Source organism: Heteronotia binoei, chromosome 6 (assembly GCF_032191835.1).
Source record: "Heteronotia binoei isolate CCM8104 ecotype False Entrance Well chromosome 6, APGP_CSIRO_Hbin_v1, whole genome shotgun sequence".
Taxonomy (NCBI): Eukaryota; Metazoa; Chordata; class Lepidosauria; order Squamata; family Gekkonidae; genus Heteronotia; species Heteronotia binoei.
The window spans coordinates 70,270,229-70,285,524 of NC_083228.1; the positions used below are offsets into that span (position 1 = coordinate 70,270,229).

At 42.5% G+C, this 15,296-nt stretch overlaps 1 protein-coding gene across 4 annotated transcripts in view; it reads left to right on the forward strand.

Moving 5' to 3' along the window:
- Positions 1-15,296, forward strand: part of SORCS1 (sortilin related VPS10 domain containing receptor 1) — a 763,613-nt gene that overhangs the window by 663,771 nt on the left and 84,546 nt on the right. For all 4 annotated transcript variants that reach the window (XR_009555572.1, XM_060241701.1, XM_060241700.1 and 1 more), the window contains exon 19: positions 14,028-14,214. Coding sequence is in view for 3 of the 4 variants with exons in the window: in XM_060241701.1 (XP_060097684.1) it covers positions 14,028-14,214 (187 nt within the window). In the remaining variant the exon portion in view is untranslated. The remainder of the gene's footprint in view (positions 1-14,027; positions 14,215-15,296) is intronic.

Genomic DNA, 15,296 nt, shown 5'->3' on the forward strand with positions numbered 1-15,296 from the left:
AAGTGACATTTATGTCAGATTTAGCCCTCATAACAAATGAGTTTAATACCTCCTTGTTAGAGCATTTCAGCAGCTCCACTTCACCAAAACAATCCACTCTTTAAAATTAGTAGAAGCCTATAGACATGACCAGTGTTCCCTCTAAGCTGAGTTAGTGTGAGTTAGTGTTAGTTTTTTAGCTTCTAGCTCAGTGTGAGTTTTTGTCTTAGCTAAAGAAAGATGGCCCCAGAGCAAAATCACTTACTCACAACTCTGTTCCTTTCTGGATTTTATTTTTCTTTCAAAAAGGCCTTGATTAGCTCATGAAGTAGAATTTTTGCTCAAAAGACTCCACAGCTTAGAGGGAACATTGCACATGACCCCTCCACATGTTGACTGAAAACATGGAGAAAGATAACAGGCATGATTACGCTATCCACACCCCCTTATGATTAATGGCTCATAAGTACAGCGCCTACATGTGGAGGAAGTGTCCTCCCTGTAAATGGCAGCATTCAGAAAAACATTGTTGCTGATCATTGGGAGGGAGCATATGTATTAGCATTTCCTTTGCACATTCACATCACACAGATGGCCTGGCAGTCATGTGCAGGCAGGAGGCAGGACTACTGTACTTCTGCCTCTTTTCCTTCTCCTCATGTTCCATCCATTAACAGAGGAGTAATGTATGCGTGATGTGTACATGAGCCTGCCTTGGTGGGATGGGCGGGGTATAAATTCTATGATAAAATAAAAATAAATACAGGGCTAGTCTTCCAAAGAAAATGCTGAGGTCATCATATGGCAGACAGACAAGCAGAGATGGTCAGTGCAATTACGAACTCTGTAGCCATTATTTGTTATAAAGGGTAAAATAAATTGATCTAGGCCAACAAGCGGTGCCTGTAGTGGCGAAGATTACTCCAGTAACCTTATTTCACATGAATGCCACCACATGATGACAGGGGTGTCAAACATGAGGCCCATGGACTAGATCCAACCCATGCAAGGCTCAAATTTGACCCCTGAGCAACTTCTTTCTCCTTCTTTGGCAATGAACACTGCTGCAAGGAAACTATCTAAGAAAACTCTGGCTCTGCATGTGATTCCATTTACTCTGCATATCTATCTTTAGCATTTTTGTAAATGGCAGCTTTGGGCAGGTAATTATTTTTAAAAAATTCAAAGTAGTTCTGTTGACCACAACTTTACAAAATGATTTGATGCTGTGTGTTTTCCATGTCTCACAGTGCAAGCATGGTTATACCCAGATAAGCTTTTGGGCTTAGAAGGGTGAGCAAATCAAACTCAGGAGTCTTTATTTTAAGTTCATTTTCCGTTTCTCTATTTTATCAATACATATTTGCAATTTAGTTTTATTTTTGAATGGTTATAAATATTGTATAAATTTTGCGTAAAATGTCATTAAAATTCCATAAATCAAGCAAACATGTCAGAAATACCAGCCCTGGAAATCTGAGGAAAACATTTTTTAAGAAAATGGAATAATTGTGCATTACTCCATGAAAAGGAGGAATCCATCAGTGCATCTGAAGGCACATCTGTTAGAGACTTAAGCAACAGTGAAGCTAAGTGAACGCAGTCATACTTTCCACAGTGATAATGCACAAGATTCTCGGTTGGGATGAAATTAGGAAGGAAAGAATATGTTTTATGCTAATAGTTTTTTTCATAACAGCTTTCAAATTCCTCAAGCCCATTTCAGGTGGTGTTTTAAAAGAAATAAACACACATCAGTTTAAGTAGCAATTCATTTGGATTTGTCCTTTGTGTTTTGCCTAATAAGGTTGAGCCTAAACTGATTTAAATTTAAGCACATTCCTAATAGTTTATGGAGTCAGAGATGTCTCTTTAAAAAAAAAATGAGAGCCTACAGATTGCATTGGAATATATTGGAAATATCTTCTGTAAAGAAATCCCATCTAAATGTCTTCAGTGTTGTGATCTAGAAAAGTGCTATGGGGAGGAAAAATAGTAATCTGCATAGAGACTGCATAAAGCAGATTTCTGAGAATTTCATTCTGGAAGACAACTGAAGAGAACTAACATCTGCTTTTTGCAAAGGCTGATTAAAAATCCATTTTAAACATCTGCAAGGATAAAGAACTGCAAGTCATTGCATCATTGAAGACTAGCAAATGAAATGTGATACTTGGGGACTCAGTTTAAAACATTTTTTGGTTGCATCTCTTTGCTGTAATACCGATTTACATCGAAACCTCAGTGCTTTATAAAACAAATTCATGCTCACTGCCTCTTGGGCAAGATTAAAATTGAATATTTGAAGGTGATTAAAATGAGGAATATAATCTCTCAAATGGCAAAATACTAATGATGGCATATCAGTAAACAGGACAGGTTGTTACTTTAAACTCCATTGATTAGAAGAATCAGGAGAATGCAATAAGGAGTGTTATCTAACACGCAAACAAACAAACTGACAAACTGCACCTTTTTAGAAGCCTAGAGGTACTGTACAGAGTAAAGGTATGTGAAGGGTTAATTCTTCACAGAGCCAGAGAGCCTTGAATGACAGGCTGCTCTGAGCAACATGATTGGACAGCATCAGCTGAACAGATACAGTCTTGAGAGATCTGAATGCTGAGAAGAGAGAGTCAGTTTTGTGCCTTGACTGGAGAAAGTCAGAATTCTGCCTTGACTGAGAGAGCCTGATTTCAGCCTTAACAGAGAACAGTTTAACACAGGCAGGAAAACTGGGGGGAAATGGCTACAAGGTATGTGAAGCATACAGAGATTTCCATTCAGATATTTTATACCAGGGGTGTTGAACTCATTTGTTATGAGGGCCAAATCTGAAATAAAAGAGACCTTGTTGGGCCGGGCCATGTTGGGTTGGGCCGAGCCATGCTGGGCCGGGTCATGTGTGTACCCATTTAAGATTATGTAGCAGATATATTAATTTTACAAAGAACACAGACAAACCCAAATACATATTTTTAAAAACTTTAAACATGCTTAGAACGTTAGCACTCATTGGTTTTAAAGATGCTTTCTTTGTATTTCTCCCATGGGATCCAGGGAACTGAGCAAAGGAAGCTCTGGCTCTTTCCTTCCTTCCCCAGGGGACTGGGGGGAGTCTCAGCCAATAGAAGGAAGAGGAGCTTGGCTCAGTAGCTCTGCTGTGCAATTGAGAGAGCCTGGCAAAGCAAGCTATTCCTCCACCCCTACCTTCCCAAGGGAGGAGCCTCAGTCAATGAAGAATATAGAGGTTGTGTTCTGTAGCACTTCTGCAATTGAGCAAGCCTTGCAAAGCAAGCTATTATACAGAAGAAAGCAAGATATAGGGAGAAGGAAGCAGATGACAGCTAATTACTCAGGGGTCTGATTCGGCCCCTGAACTGCATGTTTGACACCCTTGTTTTATACATTTGTGAGGAATTACCACAGAATTCCTATCAGAATGGCACCACTCCTTAAAGCTAAAGATGTGCAGGGGGATAGTCAGGAAGAGGAAGCTTCTGCTGAGGAAAATCCTAGTTTGGAGATAGAAATTATGAGAATGAAAACTGAACTGGCAAAAACCAGAATCTGAGGGAGAAAAGGCCAGGATTGAAGCAGAACAACAATTAGGCAGAATTCAGTCAGAACAAGAAAAAGCAAAAATGGAAAAGCAGAAGAGAGAGAGAGAGAGAGGGAAGCCAAGAGGGAATATGAGAAAGAAATGTATAATATGAAGGAAATCCAGGTAAGGGCAAAATTACCACTTCCACAGAGAAGTGGGGAAAGTACCTTAGTAGAACAAAAGGAATTTTCACTACCAAAAGTGGGATGATTGGGAGTCATCCTCTTCAGCTTTGAATGAACTTGTAGAGATCTGGGAGTTCCAGATGGGGACAAAATGATTTATTTGTGCCCACAGATTTGTGGATGACTGAGTGAAATTTATTTAGAGGTGATGGATGAGGAAACCTCAGGTTATGTAGGGTCAGGGTTAGACTGACAACTGAGCAAAGTAGAAAGCTTTCAGGGAAATTAAAAGACAACAGGGCAAAACATATGCACAGTTAGGCTATCATCTGGACAGAGCCTTAAACAGATGGGCTGAAGGAAGTAAAATACAGACATTTGAAGAACTGAAGCAATTAATAGATTTAGATCAGTTTACAGACGAGTTCCTACACCACTTAGGTGTAGGGTTGCCAAGTCCAATTCAATAAATATCTGGGGACTTTGGGGGTGGAGCCAGGAGACATTGGGGGTGGAGCCAGGGGCAAGAGTGTGACAAGCATAATTGAACTCCAAGGGAGTTCTGGCCCTCACATTTAAAGGGACAGCACACCTTTTTAAATGCCTTCCTTCCATAGGAAATAATAAAGGATAGGAGCACCTTCTTTTGGGGCTCATAGAATTGGACCCCCTGGTCCATTTTTTTTAAACTTGGGGGATATTTGGGGGAGAGGCACTGGATGCTATACTGAAAAATTGATGCCTCTACCTCAAAAAACAGCCCCCCCCCAGAGCCCCAGATACCCACGGATCAATTCTCCATTATTTCCTATGGGAATAATACTCCATACGGAATAATAGAGTTCCCAGCAGACATTTCCCTCTCCCCCCCTGCTTTCTGATGACCCTGAGGGGGGGAGGGCATCCAAATCAGGGGATCACCTGCCTCCACCTGGGGATTGAATACAATCCGAGAGAGGTTACTATAATGGATAACACAACAAAAATACAAGCTAGTGACCAATTTACTAAGAAATATACAGAAACCAGTCAAAATGTCCAAAACATGTACATTCAAGTCCCAAAGTAGTGTGGTGACAAGCCAATCAATTAAATACTTGTTTCTTTCCAGTCTTCATCAGACCTGGGTCCAATATTGATTCAATTATATAGATTCTTTACATAATTTTTAAAAAGGGGGATGCAGAGCGTCTTCAGCAACAATTTCACATTGGTTACAGCTCAGTATGAGGCGCAAGACTACCTTGGGACTTGAATGTACATGTTTTGGACATTTGGACTGGTTTCTATATATTTCTTAGTAAATTGGTCACTAGCTTGTATTTTTTGTTGTGTTACCCACCTGGGGATTGGCAGCCCTAGCTACTCTGCTCTCTCTCACATACACACTCATACCCAACTACTTACTTGGTCTAAAATGAAAGCAAAACAAACAGAGGGGCTGCCTCTGAAGAGCTTCTGCTACTGACCCTTCCCCACGAAGTACTTCCTGTTCAACTTTAAAGACACACACACAGAGGCATTTTGAAAGGGGACCTGTTTGCAGGTTTCTAAACCTGCCTGAGATCTAGAGGTACATGGTGGCTGTGGGGACGGGGCTTTCCCCCACCAGCCAGCTGTCTGGGGGCTGGGGGAAGCCTGTAAAACTGGGGGATCCCCCGCTGGGACCTGGGGATTGAGAAGCCTCCTTAGACGGTTTCTGAGGGGTATAAAGTTAAAAACAGTAGATGAAGCCACCACTTTAATAGATGAGAGAAGGGACTTGGGAAGATCTCTTTTCCCACCCACTCCCATCAAGAAAGAGCATTTCTGGCACCTCAGGGAAAAGTGAGCCATCCAAAACCAAGCCTGCGAGGCAGAACATCCCCAAGCCAAATAGAAACGGAGGGATAGTAAGTTTTAACTTCCGGGAAGAGGGACAAATAGCAACTCTGCAGTGATATTACAAGCAGAGGCCAGTGGAAGGGATTCAGACAGTTTGTTACAGCATATCTGTGCTGCACAATTTCTCACTGAACAAAGAAAAAATGATTCCTTGCAGAAATTGTGGCAAAAGACAGACATCCTTTCAAGAAGTGACAATAGCGAGTCCTTGCTTGTTTAGGATTCTAGGCCAGAAGCTGTATAGAACCTCTATAAGACATAAATGTTCTGATATCTGGGAGAAGCACAAACAGCTAGTGATCACTAGAAAAAACAGGATGCAACTTTTACTGTTGGCCCATGAAACACTTATGTCAGGACATCTAGGAATCAACAAAACTAGAGACAGGTTTCAAGCAAGATTCTGTTGGCTCAGTATGGGGAAAAAAACCCATCAGGGTGTTTTGCAAGTCTTGTCAAGCATGTCAGCTAGTGAGCAAGGGCTCTTACAACTGATTCTGTTTGTGTCAGAAGTGTTCTCTAATATTGGAGTGGACATTGTAGGCCCAATCTCTAGAGTGACCAGGCAGGGGAATAAATATATATTGACCATAGTGGACTATGCAACAAAGTTACCAGAAGTTATGCCTTTAAGCAAAAACCATAGAAGCAAAAACCATAGAAGAAGCCTTAGTGACTCTGTTCACTAGACTAGGTTTTCTACACAAGACAGTTGCAGATTTGGGAACCACATTCATGACCCAAGTAATGAAGGAACTGTTACAGGCTTGTAGAATCAAGCACCACACCACCACTGCTTACCAACCACCAAATAAATGGTTTAAATGAAAGATTCAATGGCACCTTGAACCATATATTGAAGAACTACATGGTGAAACATCCTAACGATTGGGATCAGTGACTTCAATGTCTGCTATTTGGATATAGTGAAGTGCCACAGGAGAGTTTTGGTTTTAGTCCCTTGAGCTGTTCAGACGTCAGGAAAGAGGGCTGATGGACAACCTGAAAAAAGTGTGGATGGGATGAAATAACATCAAAAAGTATCTTCAGGAGCTACAGCAACTGAGAGAGGCTGCTGCAGACAACATGCAAAGAGCCCAGATGAAATAAAAGACCTGGTACAACGTCAAAGGCAGAAAGATAGCCAAATCTGTATTGAACACCACCAACCACTGACAATTGTTTCAGAGAAGAAATGGGGCTTATCTGACTATAAAAGCCTCAAAGTGCCCAATAGTGATGAGCCAAGTGAAGTGTCTAAGGCATGTGCTCAGAGGTGGAATAATCAAACCTGACTGGAGCAAGGTCTCTCTCTCTCGGCTTGACTTCGCGAACGAAGATTTAAGAAGGGTGCAGTAGTCCACGTCTGCTGCAGGCTCGCTGGTGGCTGACAAGACCAATGCGGGATAGGCAGGTCCGGCCACAGTGGCTGCAGGGAAAAGTCTGATTTGGGGTTGGTGCTGTAGCAGTACGATTCTTCCTCAATCTCCTTTTGTCCTCAAGACCAGCTATGTGTTCGTTCTCAAAGGAAGAGACAGCCTAGTGGATGGTGTGCCTCCATGCTTTGCGATCTGAGGCTAGGTCAGACCACTGGTGATGGTTAATGCAACAGGTACCAAGGGATTTCTTCAAGGAGTCCTTGAACCTCTTCTTTGGTGCCCCTCTATTTCGATGGCCAGTGGAAAGTTCGCCATACAGGGCAATCTTGGGAAGGCAGTGGTTTTCCATCCTGGAGATATGCCCTGCCCAGTGCAGCTGCATCTTCAACAGCAATGCCTCAATGCTTGTAACCTCCGCCTGCTTGAGGACTTCAGTATTGGTCAAAAAGTCACTCCAGTGTATGTTGAGGATGGTGCGAAGGCAGCGCTGATGAAAGCGCTCAAGGAGTCGCAGATGATGACGGTATAATACCCACGATTTGGAGCCGTAGATGAGGGTTGTCATCACAACCGCTTTGTAAACATTGATCTTTGTGCCTTTTTTCAGATGCTTGTTGCTCCACACTCTTTTATACAGTTGGCCAAATGCACGGTTTGCCTTTGCCAGTCTATTGTCAATCTCCTTGTCGATCCTGGCATCTGAGGAGATGATGCACCCCAGGTAGCTGAACTGCTGGACTGTCTTCAAAACTGATTCACCCACAGTGATGCAAGGAGGGTGATAATCTTCCTGGGGTGCAGGCTGGTGGAGAACTTCTATCTTCTTCAGACTAACTTCTAGGCCAAATAGCTTGACAGCCTCTGCAAAGCAGGACGTCATATGCTGCAGAGCTGATACCGAGTGGGAGACAAGTGCTGCATCATCAGCAAACAGTAGCTCTCGGATAAGTTTTTCCATTGTCTTGGAGTGGGCCTTTAGTCGCCTCAGGTTGAACAGGCTGCCATCGGTGCGATAGCAGATGTAGACACCATCATCATCGTCTAAATCTACTGCGGCTCTTTGAAGCATCATGCTAAAGAAGATCGTAAAGGGAGTTGGCGCGAGAACACAGCCTTGCTTTACACCTGTGCCTATTGGGAAGGGCTCTGAGAGATCGTTGCAGTGTCTAACTTGGCCTCGCTGGTCTTCATGTAGCTGCATGACCATACTTAGGAACCTTGGGGGACATCCTAAACGTTCCAAGATTTGCCACAGGCCGTTCCTGCTAACAGTATCGAAAGCTTTGGTAAGGTCGACAAAAGTCACATATAGACCCTTGTTCTGTTCCCTGCATTTCTCTTGGAGCTGCCTGAGAACAAATACCATGTCGGTGGTGCTCCTGTTAGCTCTGAAGCCACACTGGCTCTCTGGGAGGAGTTCTTCTGCAATGGTGGGCACCAGTCTGTTCAGGAGTATTCTAGCAAGGATTTTGCCTGCGATGGAGAGCAGGGTTATCCCCCAGTAGTTGGAGCAATCTGACTTTTCCCCTTTGTAGAGTAATGATGATTGCATCGCGAAAGTCCTGTGGTAGTTTGCCTTGTTCCCAGCAGGTGACAAGTACTTTGTGAAGTGTGCTATGTAGTACTATGCCCCCTTGCTTCCAGATCTCTGGTGGGATTCCATCAACTCCCGCTGCCTTGCCACTTTTCAGTTGCTTGATGGCTTTAACAGTCTCTTCTAGGGTGGGGATCTCATCCAACTCTGTTTTCACTGGTTGAAGTGGGGTGAGGTGGATTGCTGAATCTTGAACTACGCGATTGGCACTGAAGGGAACCTGAAAATACTCCGACCACCGATTCAGTATGGATGCCTTGTCTGTGAAGAGCACTTGGCCGTCTGCACTATGCAAGGGACTCTGAGCCTGATATGATGGACCGTATACTGTCTTCAGGGCTTCGGAGAACTGGAGCAAGGTACAAATCATACAAGAGTGCTCTAGACCCACATCCAAAGGCAGATCAAAATATTTATAGGGGCCATGGGCTATCACAGGAAAGAGGCCCAGGCTCCATTGCTGTCAGCATAGCAGCAGCAGCACATTGACAACATCTTGGCAATGCTCTGTTATTTGGGCAAAAACTCTATGGTAGAAGCCATTTGTTTCCATAGAATTGTTGCCCAAATACTAAAATGTCTCTTTGGCATCATGGTATGATGATATAACTTTCAGTACATGCTGGAAGTGATGTCACCACATAACCAGTGACATAGCCTAGACCTCTCTCCTGCTTCTGGTAAGCCCCCCTCCCCAGATGTGTGGAGGGACATGGCAACCTTATCTGCATAGTACAAGGAGGTCCCACAGTGACTCTGTGGGGATCTTGGCAGTCCTGATTCTTAATGTCATAAATGGACAAGATGTGGAAGTTTGCAGAGCTCTGAGGAAAACAGCATGACTAAGTGAGATTGTATGTATTGCTTCTAGGCCAACTTAACATTTCCCTGTCTCCTTTTCCACTGCTCTAGGGCAAAGAGCATAAAGTTTTCCAAGGGGAATGAGAAGCAAACTTGCTATAGAGGCATAGTGCATGAATGGGCTATTTGCATCCAGAAAGAGGAAGTCTAGGGATGGAAACACCCAACAGGTTATGCTGTGGAAGCAGTCCTGACCCTATTCACTGGTTCTCTCTGCCTCTCCATGCATCTGCTTCTTGAAGCCCTCTGTGAATTAAACCAGGGAAGGGTACTGAAAGCCAAGGGTGCTGAAAGACAGGGAGAGCTGTTGAAAGCAATCTGTATGTGTGACTGTGCATATGCGTTTGCAGCAAGAAATAAAAGGGTGAGGAATAGGGTTGCCAAACCCCCAATCGGGGTGGAGCTCCACCCCCAAACAGCCCTCTCTTGCATTGATGTCAGTGCAGTGAAATCACTCTGAAGTTATGTCATTGCTCTATGCATGTCAGCACTCTAGCATTTTGGCTGAAACTCTGTGGTTATGGACCTGGGTGCCTACTACTGGAAACCCGTAAGAGGAAAGACATTGAGGATTATGCTATGGAAGGAGCACTTCCTTTTCATTGTCTCTATCTCTGCCTGTTGCCTGTGCCTCTCAGGGCCCTTGCCTATAAGAAAATAGGAAAAGCCATTGAGAAGCAGAAAGAGCCATTGATAAAGTATTAGTAATTAATTTAATGGTATACAGATGTGGTTGACACTTTAAGTTGTTCAAAATGTCCATTTATGACAATTTGCTTGCAATTAAAATGAACAATATTGTAAGAAGTTTTGCATTTGTGCAGTGATAGCATTTTGCATGGCCATTGGCCAGGTAACTGCTGATTACACATGCTTGATTACTATAGTTATTACGGAACGCCTCTGATAAGCTGATAAGTTAGGTTGTTTGTGATGCTTCTGGGCCTATGTAGTATTTCCCTATCTTCTCTTAGACAGCAAGGAATCTTTCCTCTCTCCCTCCCCACCACCTATGCAGAAACTATGCTCAATTTCAATTTCAGTGTCTTGCCTCAAAACTGCACTGATAGGGTAAAGTGCTTTCCCAGAGTATAGAAAAGGAAATTGATTAAGGCTTTCAGCTGCTTTTGAGTTTCAAAGGTGATGGTCACAAATTTGCAAGCAAATTGCAATCTGAACAAAGAGGCAATCAAGCATTCTTGGTGTGGTTGCCCTGTGATTTTTATCATGATCCACAGGTTGGATTCTTTGCCCTCTCTTTATTATTTATTTGGATAATTTTGACTCACTTTCTTCAAAATGTATTTACAGAATAAATGTTTAAAAATAGCTAGGATTCTGCCAAACTTTTCTGCTAATAGTTGCCTGCATCCACAGCATGCAACTTCCTCACCTCCATCTTCCACCGCCTCCACAAATGCCCCCCGAATTGCATTTGGAGGATAGGGAAGCTCCCAGGAAACCCATGGACAGCATAAGAGGGTGTCAAAGGTCTGAATAAAAAATGAGGAGTCAGCAAAGATCTCCCCTTCTGTCAGCAGAAATCCTCTACGAGATCTCATTCCAAACCAATAATACAATTATACTTTAAAATAACCAGCATCAAATCAATCAGCAGTATCACCGTTCTGTGATTATACAGCATAATAATTAGAAGTCAAAGCCAGCAATAGTGAAGATCAGATATATTTACACACAAAAAGCTTAAATAAACAGAAATATTAAATTAAAAAACAAACAAAACCAAGCAGCAGCTCCAGCATTCTGCAAAAGGCAGCTGTTTTCAGAACAGGGGGGTCATTATGGAAAAAGCCTCTCAGAATTGGCTGTCAAGCTGATTTTATCAAAAACTAAAGGCAGATTGCCCTGCAGATATTAATTAACAAGAGGGAACACAGGGGAAAGAAGGAATTTTCTCAACTCTCTAGGTCAAGTGCTGTAATCTGGACTAGGCCAGGCTTGCACATTCCTGTTCATATGCTACCACTGGTGCAATTTTTGTAACACCTTGTACCTCCTACTCACCCTTTGTGCTCATACAAAGCAAATACAGTACTTCAAAATGGTGTCCATATTTAAATTTTTTTATCTAATCTTCCCTTCTCTTGATTATGTACGCATAAAAACATGAAGTTGCTTTATACTGAATCAGACCAATGGGTCCATCAAGGTCAATATTGTCTACTCAGACTGGCAGCAGCTCTCCTTGGTCTCAGGTAGAGGACTTTCACATCACCTACTGCTCAATCCTTTAACTGGAGATGCTGAGGACTGAACCTGGGATCTTCAACATGCCAATAAGATGCTTTACCACTGAGCCACAGCTCCTTCCCTCATCTTTCCTTCATCTGGCCAGCAGCAGTGACATGATGTCATTGAGTCACATGGGGGTGTCCAATTTGGCACCCCCCAAAGGCTGGCACCCTAGGCAATTGCCTGTTTCACCTACTGGCAGGGCCAGCCCTGACTGCCAAGTGACTCCTACAACTGATCCCATGCTGCCATTTAGCCAATTTTGTGACTGTCTAGAGCAAAGTTTCCTCTAAGCCATGCCAGGGGGTGCTGCCACACAAAATTTTAGAAGAAGAAGAATTGCAGATTTATACCCTGCCCTTCCCTCTGAATCAGAGACTCAGCGCGGCTTACAATCTCCTATATCATCTCCCTCCACAACATATACCCTGTGAGGTGGGTGGGGCTGAGAGGACTCTCACAGAAGCTGCCCTTTCAAGGACAACCTCTGCCAGAGCCAAGGCTGACCCAAGGCCATTCCAGCAAGTGCAAGTGGAGGGGTGGGGAATCAAACCCAGTTCTCCCAGGTAAGAGTCCGCATGCTTAACCACTACACCAAACTGACTCTTATTAGCTGGCAGCACGGCAATTTTTGCCACAGCCCATAAGTGAACTGCAACGTCATTTTCCCCTCCATTGGGAGTAATGGAGGATGTGGGCACCTCCTTCTGGTGCCCAGAGAATTAGACCCCTTGGTCCAATCTTTTTGAAACTTGAGGGCGGGGGTTGATGAGAGGCACAAGCAGCTATGCTGCAAATTTGGTGCTTCTACCTCCAAAAACAGCCCCACAGAGCCCCAGATACCCATTTTTTTCACACTTCTATTATGATTTTCAGTATAATTTGTAAGCAGCCTTAAGGTACAGGAGAACGTGGGATATAAATATTTGAATAAATAAGTAGTTTGATCAGGTTAATACATTTAAGCAACTTCATGTTTGTTAGGTTAGGCAGGGTTCTGACAGTGATTGCTTCACATCTGTTATCTTGACCTGTAATGCTGGTTGTCGTATTTCACTTTAAAAAAAAAGGTTAATTGCAAGAGTCCCCCCCCCCTCTCCAGTGCTGGTATGCTTTCTAAGGCTCGGTGCAAGGTAGACCAGAGAACAGGTCTACCAATAGAGTAGAAAGAGGAGAGTAGACCTCATCTCCAGAGGCCTGGTCGACCCCCCCCCCCCCCAGAGGACAACATTTTATGTAATGAAATATGACTTAATTCTGTTTTCTCTCATAATGTTTAAATATAGCTTAAAAGTCATTTTGAGTTTTTTACAAGTTTATGGAAATAATCTAAAAACTAATTTATGTGATAGTCCAATGTAGACTCACTCACAACTTTAATGCTTCAAGTTTTTTTGCTTACAAGGTAGAATTTTTGTTCACAACACTGTTGAGTGTAGAGGAAACATTGAGAATATCCTGACTTCAGGCCACTGTATGTGGACCAAATAGCAACTTTCTTTCATTATGCAGAAATGTCTTTACAGGGCTGTGAACTGTTCTAAGCAGCTGCTTGTATACAGTACAATAATGCAGGTCAATATTTGTATCTATATGTTTGCTTCACTGTTTTTCTTCCTCAATTGTATTTGATCTGGGTGCTGAAAGTATGTCTCCCAGATCACACACATGTTCCTTAATCTCTGAAGTGAAAATATTTAAAATATTTAAATATTGGTTTTGTAAATGTGGCCTTTTCCAAAATGTTTTACCAGTGGAACTATACTTAACTGAAAGAATTTGCAGTTCAAATGATTTAAGTAATAATAATGAAAAAAGCACTGGAAAAATCAACCACATTTATCTTATGAAGGAGGCTTTCTTAGAGTGGCAGCTGCAGGACTTCTCAAAATAGATTGGAAGGGGACATATTCCCTGGCAGAAAGCCTTGATGAAAGCCAGAAGACCACATCCTGCTGAGCTTAGAAATAATTTTCTTCTTTGGCCTATCAGATTTAGCCATCCAGGTTTCTACAGAGATCCGCCCCAAACAAACCTTTTTACATAATGAAAGTTGGTAGTTGCAGAATCACATTTAAGCCTGAGTGTATAGCCACACCACTATGACCTTTGATGCGGAGATCAAGTTGGGCTGATGGATGTTTTCCATATCTGAATTCACTTGAAGAGGTTTTGTATACTAGAATTTGAGTTTTCTAGAGTACACCAAAAAGTTTTGGAGTGGAACCTAGCAATTCCAGCCTACCTTATATATTGTGAGTTTGCACTAGAGCATGTGAATCTTCTTCAAATTGTTGTCAATGCTCAGTTTTATTAACTCCTGGCTCCTTTGCACTTCTCTAATTCAGGGTGATATCCAAAGGTCAATAATCCGTGTGGACTTTGGAGATGGCAGTGCCGTGTCATATGCCAATATCAGCTCTACAGAAGATGGGATCAAGCATGTCTACCAGAATGTGGGGATTTTCCGAGTGACAGCGCAGGTGGAAAACAGCCTGGGGGCAGACAGTGCTGTCCTGTACTTGCATGTAAATTGTATGTTATTACTGTTGGTATACAAAACATTTTAAAGACCTATTTTTCTTTCTTAGTGAACCTTTTTTGCTTTAAAGAAAAGCTAGTAGCAGCAGAAAGAGCTTAACATTTAAAGTTTTTATAAGGGATAAATGAATGCTAAAGGAAGTATCTTTAGATTATGGTGCCTCCATTTTGGCGACTCATAAAGATAGAATAGCTGGAAAGGGAAGCATCTACATTCATTGATGTGGTTACCACTCAGCTGCTTACTGTAAAAACTGGGAAAGGAGGATTTTCCAGCCATAATGCAGTTGAGATTGGAATCTGCAAGTGATATGAAAACTGGTAGAGTTTGTCATGAGCCCTGAAATGAATTTCTTAATGTGTGTGGCAGACTAGCTGAACAGTTTATATGAGCATTGGGGAGGCCACTGTTTGACTCCCACACAGCTTTGCCATGTATGTTTTAGATGCAGCAGGGCACAGGAGGGAGAGTCAGGTTTGTGCTGTTCCCTACCCCCCCCCCCACACACACACTGATACACTTTGCAAAGAACTGTTAGTGTTTAATAAGATTTACATGTATATATGCTTTCCAACTCTGGTTCTGGGAAATTCCTAAAGATTTGGGTGGTGTCTGGGGAGGGTGGAGATTCTGGGTAAGAGGAAGCTTAACAGGGATGTGAGGCTGTAATTTGCTTTCCAAAGCTGCCATTTTGTCCAGGGGAATTTTTCTCTGTAGTTTGGAGATCAGTTGTAATTCTAGGAGAAATCCAAACCCTGCCTCAGAGTTGGTCCTGCATTTATGTTATTTTATGCACTGAAGCCCTGTTATTCCCCCCCCCCCAGTGAAATAATATAAACACAATAGACTGTTTATATCCAAAATGGTCTGACCAGAAATGCTAATCATTCTGAGTATTCAGCATTTTTTTAAAAAAGTTTTTGTTTAAAATTTATTAATGATTTATTTTTTGTAGACTGCCTTTCTCACTGAGTAACTGAGGGAAGGCATCCTGAATTAGTGATTGATTTATGATGGACACTAAGGGTTCACTCATGTTATCCTTACATAATTTTAGCAGACAGCCTTTGAAAGC